The sequence below is a fragment of the Micropterus salmoides genome, unplaced genomic scaffold (genome assembly GCF_014851395.1).
Source record: "Micropterus salmoides isolate LMB-PRFRI ecotype aquatic unplaced genomic scaffold, ASM1485139v1 Ms_hic_scaffold_21, whole genome shotgun sequence".
NCBI classification, from domain to species: domain Eukaryota; kingdom Metazoa; phylum Chordata; class Actinopteri; order Centrarchiformes; family Centrarchidae; genus Micropterus; species Micropterus salmoides.
Window position 1 is genome coordinate 27,393,319 of NW_024041262.1, and position 12,357 is coordinate 27,405,675.

Sequence of the window (12,357 nt, forward strand, 5' to 3'; positions counted from 1 at the left end):
GCTTCAGTTTTCAGCCAGGACAAGCCCAGACTTTCAGATTCAGTCAATATTGTTTCTACCTCCTGCAGAGGTCTGAGATACATTAACCTTCCAATCATTTTAATAATTGTAATATTATTACAAACAGTCCTGGACTTACGTTGTGCACATTCGGGACTCGAACCGTCAACCTTCTGCACCGAACATCTCAGCCAACAGTTATGCAAACGACAGTTACGGTGCCTTTTATTTTGAAGGATATTACCGGAAACATGTTTGTTATTCCCGCTTCTTTTACAGTCTGACCCGCCCGCTGTGAGCTGGCATCTGCATCGGCAGAACTCCGCTTACAAAAACCTGTAAAATAACACCACAGCTCGGATTACCGAACCTGTATACCGACAACATTATATTATTCAGTTTTCTGAGACTGTCTGAGTCTCTCCTGTAAATCGGCAAACACGTAATCCACCAAATAGCAAGTGTTAAAGTTTAGTTTTAATCATTTACAGATATTCACCCCGTTTCTCACCAGACACCATCCGGTTTCTTATTAACGTGAAATGGATAGAAAAGAAAAGCAGTCCGGTGAGAGTGACATTCTCCTCACAAACACCAATTAAAGACAACACAGCGTTTCTACAGTTACTGCATTTTGTACCATCAACTTCTCACAGAGCTTATACTGAATTTGTTATAATATTTATTATAATTCTGCGGGCTTTTGTTTAATTTTCGGGGAGGAAGTCTCTCACAGTCTCCCGCGTTGCAGTACCGCTCCCTGCCTGAACCGCGCCGGTGGAGGCGCTGTTTCTCCAAAACACAAATCTCACACAAACGGATGGAGGAAAATAAAAATCACATAAAATGTTTGAAAAGTGAAAACTCTTCACGATTTTGTGTGTTCTGTGTGCTCTTATCTTGTAAATGCGAACATGTTTTGGAGGACGTCACCTTGAGCTTTCACCATTTTCTAATCGATGAATGGAGAAAATGATCGACAATACTGAAAATAATCGTCAGTTGCAGCAATATTTCTTATTTATATATTCAGTGTTTCTTTAAAGCTTTTCATCAGACTCTGAGCGTTACGACTCTGCAGGATTTTTATTTATTTGTGTCATTAAAATGTTTCTCCAGTAAAAGTCACATGATTTTTTTTCCAGGGGGAGATAAATGCATAAACACATAAAACAAGATATAAATTACAATAAAATACAGGAGTAAACAGACGTAGGAGCTAAACTAACCTCCCTGCCTCCTAGTCACCTTTTTTGAAGAAATTATTTCCATTTGGACTCAGTTTATAGAAGAAGTGTTTCCCTCTCAGGTGTCTATAATAACGTGTACTTCTGCAGAATGGCCGCCAGGTGTTTCTGCACAGCTGCAGGTGAGTGTTATAAAACGTCTCTGGTGTCGTTTAGACCAAAACTTACTCATTTAAAATAAATACATTTATCTCGTTCACGTAACGACAAAATAAACAAAACTCAATTTATTATGTAGAGATTTTAACAGTAAGTAAGTAATTTAGTTTGTGGCAAACTTTGTCAACAGGACACAGGCCTTTTTTCTCACTTTAAAGCTGGTACTGAGACATTCGGCATTACTGCAGTGAACACACAGCACAAATCCACTGAACTGAGTGTTTTCTGTCTGGCTTGGCCGCCATGCAGGGACAACATGTAAGTTCTTTAAAAGAAAGCTTCTTGTTTCGAGGTTTATTCAGATGCCGAATTTATTCAAAGATGCGAAATGTTTGGAAAACACGTGACAGCCTGTTAGAAAGATCTGTGTTCGCTGCCCATAAACACCGTTCCCTAAATTCACATGATTCCTAAATGGAGTCTGGCGAGCGCTTCCCCAAAGAAGATCCTGCTTTAATGCCGTCAGTTTAGTGAAAACAGTCTCTAATACAAACAGGAAAAACACATCAGAAACGTGAGAGATGACTTTTAAAAACGCTTAAAAACACCAAATGTGTTTTTACCTTTAAAAATAACATTCAAATTAAGTGTTTCTCGGAGGATCATTTAATCCCGATTATTTCCAAAGTCTCATTATTATTTGGAAAATATCGTTAAATCATTGTAAACGATGTGGATCATTGCTATAAAATCAGATTAAATAAATCCTCGCGTGTTTTAAACGGAGTTTGGCGAGCAGTTCGTCACTTCACTGATGATCACTATACAGTCCTAATAATGCACAGGAACAATAAACACACATGTTGTGAACGTCTTTCTGCTGTACATGATTTACTGTTTCCAGTCTTGCAGTAACATAAAGTTTTTACCTCAGCAGCAGCTGCACGCGTCGTTTTTCCTCCGCAGGTCAGACAGAATCAAACCAGACTCCACTGAAGAGTGTGTGAAGTTTGTTTCACACTGGAGCAGCTTAACTCTGCAGCTAAAAGCTTGAGAGAGGAAATCTGTTTAAATACATTCAATACATAAAACCCAACCTGTCCAAACATGGCCGCCATCCAATTAGCAGTGAAGGAGAGTGATGCAACATGCCCCCCCCCCCCCCCCCCCCCCCATACATTTTTACCACCATGTCAGCTGCACCTGGGGTTTATTCACTTTACAGTTTTCACTTGATTAGATGGAGAATCGCTGACGTGTTTAACGTGTCACCTGTTTGCTGTGGTTTGTTTAGATACTGTTTACTGAAATATTACACAGTACTACACAGAGTATAGTACAGAGTATAGTAGCAGTAGAATAGTACTTAGAGCTGTAAAAATGCCGACATTAAATACAAAGATTGTATTTAAGCATCTTTCTTTCTACGGTTTTCCTCTGTTTCAGTTGTAGAGTCTGTTCAGTGAAGAGTGAAAACCCAGTCCAGCTTCAGGTCTGTTCTGGACTCTGTTAGTGGGACGTTAGGAGGACAGAAGTCACCAACCAGCAGAGAAGCTGAAGGTTGAAACGCCCCCTTTAGACAGTGGACACGCACTAGTTGCTCCGTGTGACCTCTGACATGTACAGCAGTTGTAAGTCGATTTGGATAAAAGCGACAGCTAAATGTATTTTATCTTAAAATAACAGATAACAAACGCACAGGTGCAGCGCCGAATTATAAGAGTAAGGACGCCACATCACACAAAAGGAGAGGTGGGCTTGGATTGTGGAGTTTAGGGCAGAGAGGTAACCATGGCCTGGACCAGGATCTGGGTGGACTGCTGAGTAGGGGTGAGAATCTCCGGGTACCTGCCGTACGATTCTGAAACAATTATCGATGCGTCATTTTATTTCTACACAGGATCTCTGGAAAAGTCTAATTAGCTCAAAAGGACGAGTTTGCGTCCCTGGTTTACTTCAGCTCCGTGGTCCTGCGCGGTACAGGACGGAGCTGCACACCAGTTTAGTCTCAGCTTCTACCTGATGTTCAACCCTGGACTAGCAGGTAGATTAGTAAGACATACAGCTGAGCTAATCAATATGGCTTCCTTACTAATTTAAAACCCGTGCTGCACAGAGGAGACGTTAGCTCGCGCTGCAGCCTTCACGTCTCCAGCCGTTGGGGGGAAACGGACACTCTGTGACCTACGCTGCACGTTTACCATCAGACTGAAACTTGCTGCTAATATATTTCTCCGCTAACTTACACCGCCATGTTCTGCCGCTCGCGCTCTCTCATTCGCTCACACAGTGTGCGAGTTAAAATGAGTGATTGTGTGACATTTTAGTGGCGTGTGTACACTGGACATTTACACTTATTCTTTTAGCTGACGCTTGAATTACAATTGCTATACATGTCAGAGGTCGCACGCCTCTGGAGCAACGAGGTATGTGTCTTATCCACTGCGCCATCAGGTCCCCTCAAACCACCGTGAGTTCCAACGTTTGCGTTCCGTCAACATCAATTAACATAAATAATCGATTCAGAAGAATTGATTTTTAACACTGAGTGAGGTGGGGCCTGATTTTTCTTATGTCGTACAGATCAAAGCAGCAGCACGGTCTGAACAGCTGACGCCACAGCAGAGATTTCTTTGCTTCAGACCGATTTCGGTCTTTGGATTCACCGCTTTAGTCTGGACGGCCGGCGGAAACGTAGCAGACGTTTTAAAACGAAAATGTCGGACTTCCAGAGGAAGCACTGACCATGTTTGGCGTTGGGGGCGTGTCTGTATGTTAATAGGCCTGGGTGAGCAGGTAGATGTAGAACACTGTTCCTGTTTGCACGTCCCAACATGAGAAGCTGAAGGTGAAATAAAAGTGGAAACTGGGTGTTAAAGGGTTAAACTGTGTGTGGATGTGTGAGGGGAGGCACGTAGCTGCTCCTCCTCCTCCTCCTCCTGCTGCTGCTGCTGCTGCTGCTCGCTTTTTTATGAATGAGCTTCAAACACACAGTGATGTCAGCAGAAGCCCATCCCCCACTGATGCGGGAAAAACCTCACGATCAGGAGGAGAGAGAGGCGTCCTCATGTTCCCCATATGTCTCTCTCCCCCTCTCTCTCTCGGACAAACATCTCCCCTCCCTCCCTCCTTCCTCCCTCCTCTCCCTCGTTCACGAGCCTGAGGATGAGTAATCCAACAAGGGAGGGAGCGAGAGAGCTGGAGAGCTAATGGCAGAGGGAGGGAGGGAGGACCAACGCATCATCAGCATCATCATCAGTAAACGTGCAGAACGAGAGAGAAAGAAAATTCAAAACCTCTCAGCTCCTCTTTCCCTGCAGAGCTCAGTCACACCGGAGCCGGCTAAGTCCTGGACTGTCGCACGCTGAGAGCACGAGAAGAAGAAATAAGGTGCCTCTGGATCTGGCTAATCACTGGAGTGATTTATATTCCCGGACTGTCCACTTGCATGTGGCTCGTCTCTGGAGGAGCTGGAGGCATCGTGGCTTGTTTCACTGGATGATACCGGACTAATTCATGATTAGGAGGTTCACTGGCTCGTCTTTTGGACTGGGGGGACAGACTACTTCCTAAACAGGGTCCATCCTAATGAACCAGCTACTTCAAACCATCAGTGCCACTCCTCCACATGTGGTGCTTCAGAGGCTGGGATCTGGCTAGTATCTGGACTCCGTGATCCGTACCAGCCCTACACATCCCAGAAACCGGTCTATCTGTCTGCACACAGCCTCCTCCTGGGACCAGGTTAATCTCTGGATCAGCGTGTCTGGCATGTTCTGCTTCTGCCTGCAGAGTTCCCTGCTGAAGCTCCAGGCGCTGGAGGTGGAGGGGGGCCACCCGCTGGGTCTGTCCCCAGAGGAGAGCCCCCCTGCCCTGGGCAGCAAGGAGCAGAAGGGGCCCTGTGGCCCCGTGGAGCTCGGAGGGAAGGAGGGGAAGACGCTGGCTCTCTGCCACAGCGTCCCCACGGACGAAAACAGCCCGCCAGGTAGATGCACCTGAATCTAATAATGCCCCCCCACTTTACTGATCTTAATATTTATTGGTCCTGGTCTGTAAAGCTCATTGCAACAGCAGTGTTCTTCCTCTCCGCCCTCAGAACCTCTACAGACTGGACGCACAGTTAGTAGAGTCAGTCTTTGTGATGAGTCGGCTCATTGCGCTCAGCACGCCACCGGCCGTGCTCTGTCTGTGTGTGTCTGCTGCTATTTATAGTGAAACTCTCTGCAGCACGTGAGACACGCCGACCGCCTGTTTCCAGATCTGCCTTCACGCATTTCAGATTCCTTCCCGTTGTTCGGTCACGCCTACTTTTATTCCACAAAAAACGATCAACCGCAGCTATTTTTAATGACGCGACGAGGCGACGGACAAACTCATCTGTAACCGCTTCTGTTATCGATCCGCGTTCGAGTCGTTTCCGAGCATCGGTGCCGAAGCAGCTTCTCCGATGTCAGGATGTGCTGCTTTCTCAGTTTTGTTTCTAGGGGTTATTTGGTCCTTCAGGTAATTGTAGAGGACCTTTTTAGGGGGTCCTTGTGGTCAGGAGGTTCTAGAGATCCTTGATCTTGGTTTAGTGGTCACTCAGGAGACGTTAATGGTCCTGTGGGTAACTGACCTTTTAGGGGGGTCACTGAGGAGGTGGTGGTCTTTCAGTGGGGATTTGTGGTCATTAAAGGTCTGACCTGATGACTGACGGCTTTCTTTTAATAGAAAAGTCTTCTCTTCTTCTTCCCGGGCTCCATTCAGCTCTGTTATATTTACATTCATTTAGCTGACGCTTTTATCCAAAGCGACTTACAGCTGCTGTACATCTCAGAGGTCGCACGCCTCTGGAGCAACGAGGGGTTAAGTGTCTTGCTCAAGGACACATTGGTGGACGTGTCACAGCGGGGAGTTGAATCTGGGCCCTTTGGCGTCGCCTGTTAATGAACTGCAGCAGGTCACAGGAGCTTCTCTCTCTGGCCCCTCTCAGAATATAAAGAGCTCCAGGTTAGCGATGTCCCTGTTTCTCCACCTTGGTTTAGTGTTTACTCACAAACCGTTTTAAGCGGCTCCCCTTCAGATACACCTGCTGCTCTAACTTTATTCCTCAATAGTTTTATAAAGTCTCCCATATGGTTCTCGTGCCATGGGATCTTGCGATATTAAAACGTGACGATATTGTTCGAGGTGAAAAGCTGTCTCACGATATCAGCATGACGGAGTGTGAGGGTGAAGTTGCCGTAGAAGACGTCCTCACCGCTTTTAAATTGTTTGTATGGCAGCATTTTGGGAACCCGGTGGAAACAAAGATTTTGCCCTTACAGGTTTACAAATGGCGAGCGAACTTCCACGCTGACCACATGTTTCAGTGTTTGTGTCTGCGCCGCTGTGTGCATGACGTGAACCGGCGTGCAGCGCAGCCTGCGTGTAAATCTGACCGGTACAGGATCGGACATGCGGGACGATCGGTGCATCTCTAGTTCTAATGTATTTTAGGTTGTTCTGGTGGTCATTGAGGAGGTTCTGTTGGTCCTTAAGGTTGTTGTAGTGGTCACTGAGGAGGTTCTCATGGTCGTTTTGGTGGTTCTAGTGGTCCTTATATGTAGTGGGTTGTTCTAGTGGTCATCAAGAAGGTTCTGTTAGTCCTTCAGGTAATTCTAGGTGTCCTTTTTATGTAGTGGGTCTAGTGGTCATTGAGGAGGTTCTGTTGGTCCTTCAGGTGCTTCTAGGGGTCCTTTACGTAGTGGGTCTAGTGATCATTGAGGAGATTTGAGAGGTCCTTAAGGTTGTTCTAGTGGTCATTGAAGAGGGTTTTCATGGTCCTTAAGGTGATTCCAGGGGTCCTTTTGGTGGTTCTAGAGGTCCTTCTATGTAATGGGTCTTGTGGGTCATTGAGGTTGTTCTAGAAATTCTTATGGTAGTTATTGTGGTCATTGGGAGGTTCTCGTGGTCCTTAAGGTTGTTCTAGTGGTGCTTTTGGTAGTTCTATAGGTCCTTCTATGTAGTGGTTTGTTCTGGTGGTCATTGAGGAGGTTCTGTTGGTCCTTAAGGTTGCTCTAGTGGTCCTTCAGGTAATTCTAGTGGTCCTTATATGTAGTGGGTTGTTCTAGTGGTCATCAAGAAGGTTCTGTTGGTCCTTCTGGTGGTTCTAGGGGACCTTTTTATGTAGTGGGTCTAGTGGTCATTGAGGAGGTTCCTGATATTTTTCAATAAGTAATTCTATAAACTTTCTTCACAGGAGGAGCCGTTGTACATTAATAAAAAACTGAACACGTCCTCAGAGCTGCTTCTTATGCTAACAGGGGAGTTTCACTTAAATATTAACAGAATGGTTCTGTCCCTGCAGAGCTGCTGAGAGTCCTGACCAGACCTCCGCAGTCTCCCAGACACCAGCTGTTAACCACCATCCACCCTGCTCAGCAGCCCCTGCCTCCCGATGCAGAGCTGCCCCCCAGCCCTCACCACTCCCCCTACTCCCCACCGAGGAGCAACCCCGGAGGTGAGGGAGGAGGGGGAGGTGGAGCTCTCCTCCAGCTGCTGGCGGGCGGTCCCAGCCCTCTGCCCTCCCCCCGCTGCTCCAGCCACAGCCTGAGGTTCAACTCCGACCCCGACACGGCACCGTCACCGCCCTGCAGCCAGCAGTACATAGTGTGAGTGTCTCCCTGTCTGTCTGTCTGAGTTGATCCTCCTGTCTCCACAAACATCATGTGACATGGTTTGTGGCCTTAAAGTCCCGTGAATAAACTTGTCTGAGCTCTCGCTGGCCGCTGCATTAACACATCTTATATAATCCTTCTGTTTTCTGACCCACAGCCTGAAGCTGAATGTGTGCTTGTGACCCAGTTGACGGTCTTAATGGTCCGTCCTGTGTTTCTGCTTTACTGAGCAACAGTCATATTGAATCTGCTTCTTGTATTTTATTCGCCTGTTTATTTGGTTTTCTTACTCCCATCCTTCTTACATGTACACCGTCCTGCTACGATCACGTTCCCCTGTGCTTTGCATGTGATGGAAAAAGTCATTTAAAGTTAAGTCTGCATTTAATGGTGGGCCTGTGTGACGGCCCCGGGGGCCCTTTGCCTTGGGGCCACCTTAGCCTGGTGTCATGGCGGTGGGCCGGAGTGCAAATCCCTTCACCGACCACGTTTACCACTGACAGCACACGTTCAGAAATCAGTGATGCGGACTGTCACATCAATGTCACTGTCTTACAGTGAGATCTGGACCTCCGATTTGAAGCTGATTCGTCTGTCTGTTTACCTGTCTCTCTGTCTGTCTGTTTACCTGTCTCTCTGTCTGTCTGTTTACCTGTCTCTCTGTCTGTCTGTTTACCTGTCTCTCTGTCTGTCTGTTTACCTGTCTCTCTGTCTGTCTGTTTACCTGTCTCTCTGTCTGTCTGTTTACCTGTCTCTCTGTCTGTCTGTTTACCTGTCTCTCTGTCTGTCTGTTTACCTGTCTCTCTGTCTGTTTACCTGTCTCTCTGTCTGTCTGTTTACCTGTCTCTCTGTCTGTCTGTTTACCTGTCTCTCTGTCTGTCTGTTTACCTGTCTCTCTGTCTGTCTGTTTACCTGTCTGTCTGTCTCTCTGTTTACCTGTCTGTCTGTCTCTCTGTTTACCTGTCTCTCTGTCTGTCTGTCTGTCTGTTTACCCGTCTGTCTGTTTACCTGTCTGTCTGTCTCTCTGTTTACCTGTCTCTCTGTCTCTCTGTCTGTCTGTTTACCCGTCTCTCTGTCTGTCTGTCTGTCTGTTTACCCGTCTGTCTGTTTACCTGTCTCTCTGTTTACCTGTCTGTCTGTCTCTCTGTTTACCTGTCTGTCTGTCTCTCTGTCTCTCTGTTTACCTGTCTGTCTGTCTCTCTGTCTGTCTGTTTACCCGTCTCTCTGTCTGTCTGTTTACCCGTCTCTCTGTCTGTCTGTTTACCTGTCTCTCTGTTTACCTGTCCAGGTGTCGAGGTCGGGACAGGTCGGAGGGATCGGAGGACGAGTGTCTCTCCTCCGTCCCGTTCCTCAGCCGACAGATTCAGACCCTGAAGAAGAAGGTTCGCAGGTTTGAGGATCAGTTTGAACAGGAGATGAAATACAAGGTAAACACAGCAGGGAGCAGGATCCCAGTCCACAATCAAGTCCAGGACCCAGAGGGTCTTTTCACAAATCAGTATAAAGGCAGAGTACAGGAAACCAGCTACCTTTGTGCTAAGCTAGCTACCTTTGGCAGGAATTGCACTGTTTATCTTTTCTTCTCCATCAAACAGTGATTCAGCTGCTGTCTTATTTAATGATGCGGAATAACATTAACTTTTATATCATTCATTTACCGATAACGAGCAAATCATCACCTGAACGTAGCTTTAGCTAAGGCTATCCACGGCTATCTCACAAGCCTTCTTTCTGCACACTTTCAAGTCTTCAAAATGATTCAGTTCCTAACTTTCGTGTTTTACATCTTGCCGTGTAGAAATGATGTTGATGGTGTCGTGTTGTGTTTCTCAGCCGTCCCACAACGATAAATACTCGAACCCCGAGATGGTCGGAGTGATGAGTGAACTGGCGAAGGCTCGCAAACAGCTCAAAGGTGAAACCATCAAAATATGTGTTTAATTGTTGTAAAGCACTTTGCAATGTTGGTTTGAAAAGTGCTCTATAAATAAAGCTTATTATCACTTTGTTACACCACCGTGTGTCTCCTGCAGAGCTGAGACTTAGACAGTCGGTGTTTGAGTTGAAGGAGCAGGACGGGCCTGAAAACATCTGCAGGTAACACCAGCACATCACAACACGTCGAGTCAACGTGATACAGTATCATCAGATCCATCAGTCAGTGTCGATGTGTCCTGCAGGCACGGCTCCGGCCAGCAGGGGGCGGCAGAGCACAAACCCACGCTAGAGGAAACGGTGGAGTCTCTGTTCAGGCGGCTGAGAGAGAAGAGACAAGCTCTGGGCCTGCCAGACAACATGAAGGTCAGCTTTCACTCAGACGTCCTCACCAGACTCTGTTCATTTTCTTCAGAGTTTTATTCCCCCATGTCTGTGTGTTTAATCTGACAGCCTGTGTGTGTCTGTGTGCAGGAGATGACTCAGGCTCAGATGGTGTTGGAGAAGATCACTCTGCAGAAATGTCTGCTCTACTTTGAGAGTCTGCACGGCCGGCCGGTGAGTCTAGTGGGCAGAATGAAAAACAGAGCAGGAACAGAAAATACCAACGCAATTCAAAGGAGGACGTCTTTTCTGTTCTGCTCTAGAGACTCTGCTTTGTGAAATGAATCCTGCGTTAATAAATCTCCATTAAATCCTCAAGTTTACATTGTGAGCAGCCAACAGAGGGCCGACCAGGGGCCACCGAAGTCACAGCAGTCGGCCTAGATGGGGCCAAGACCCCGGTGATCTCTGTTAGCTTTCCACGGTCACAGCACCATGTGATTCAGATTTGTATTAAGTGGTGGTTTTCCTCTGATGACAGGAACGATTGGAGTTTAAAGTTGGAGAGAAGCTGCGTTCATGAGTAGTGATTAATATCCGACGATTGTTCAGAGGCGTCATCTGTCCTGCTGAGATCAACCAGCTAGATCAGCAGTACACACGTTGTCGGTCTTTCGGTCCGTTGTTGGCACGTTGTTGGCACGTTGTCGGTCTGTTGTCGGCACGTTGTCAGTCTGTCGGCAAGCTGCTCAAATTAATGTATAATTTTAATGGAGATCAGTTACAGTAAATTAATTTCATGGAGCAGAGGATCAATTTCAATGAAGCAGCTATTAACAGAAACGAGGTCTGACAGTCTTAAAACTGGGCTAAATTGACTTATTTAGATTATAACCCTTCTAGAGGCACAAAGATGTTGCCGTGGTAACTCCATATCTGTCTGTGTGTCTCTCAGGGAACAAAACAGGAGAAGAACCTGGTGAAGCCTCTGTACGACCGATACCAGATGATCAAACGTTTACTGTGTGCCAGCCCGACCATCACTACCATAGTGAGAAACACACACATTCACTGTCACTGGTTCACTGGTAGCATGCTAACATTAGCATTCATCTGTGAGCACACTCTGACAAACAGGTGGGGGAAGAAGTCTTCACTCATTTCTTACATGTCTAATTAATGAATAAAATTCAGGTTTCTTGAGCTGTTACTCGTTAGCTGGTTGTTTTTGCTGGATGATGATTTACAACATGAGCTTTCCTCTGGCGCCCCCCTCAGGACAGACTTTAATCTTTAGCTCCAATGCTTCTGTCTCTCAGGAGGAAGAGGACGGTTCTGATGAAGACTCAATGAGCTCCATGACAGTTGATGAACCTCCAGTCACGCCTCCTCGCTGTGCCACACGCCCAGCTGTCTGCGAGGAGGACAGCGACCGGGACAGCGACCCCGCCTTCGTGTCGCCGTTAGACGAGGTGAAAGCCGTCCATCAGCCGCCAGCTCTCACCATGGCCGGCCTGCACGAAGCCTCCAGGTCTGTATGTGGGCTCTAATAGGGTAGTTTATTACAAACGTCATGTGATTTTAATAAGGACTTCTGGAGCAGAACATTGAGGTTCTGGTTTCACTTAAGCCAAGTTATTACTGACTAGTCCAACTAAAGAAGGCCGTCTGTCCTGCGTTCTTTCAGCTCTTTTAGCTCATGCCAACGAGTAAAAGCCAGTCTCATATTTACTCTTGTCCGGTCTGTTGTCTGTTCACTCTTTTTTTCTCTTCCTCACTTCTGCCATGATATCCGTACTGAGAATAGCGAGCTAGCTTCTTCTTATAGCTAGCTTACTTGGTGTGTGTGACGTGTTGCCATAAAGCATCACGCTGTTGTCGCGAAAGGTTTCCTCCCCGGGATTTTAATGCTGCAAAGTGCATTAGCAGTCGCTGTGGACCCCGAGTCAATGTAGCATCATTATTTTAAGATGAAAATACAACATAATCCTCATTGCAGGGGCCCAGGTTTGAGTCAAGCCCACATTTCCTGTCTCTTTTCAGCGATTCTATTCAAAATAAAAATCAAAAACCAAAATAACAACTAAATAATGTCGTTTTAAGACCAACTGTTA

General features: G+C 46.5%; 1 protein-coding gene across 1 annotated transcript; it reads left to right on the forward strand.

The window, feature by feature from the left end:
- The first annotated feature begins 4,479 nt into the window (after positions 1-4,479).
- On the forward strand, positions 4,480-11,793 carry LOC119915875 (protein FAM13C-like). The gene is made up of 9 exons (XM_038735671.1): positions 4,480-5,331; positions 7,675-7,978; positions 9,273-9,411; positions 9,818-9,899; positions 10,018-10,081; positions 10,165-10,285; positions 10,394-10,477; positions 11,199-11,294; positions 11,563-11,793. Exons 1-9 carry the CDS (start codon positions 5,118-5,120, stop codon positions 11,791-11,793), a joined length of 1,335 nt encoding a protein of 444 aa, XP_038591599.1. The 5' UTR covers positions 4,480-5,117.
- The last annotated feature ends 564 nt before the right edge of the window (positions 11,794-12,357 follow it).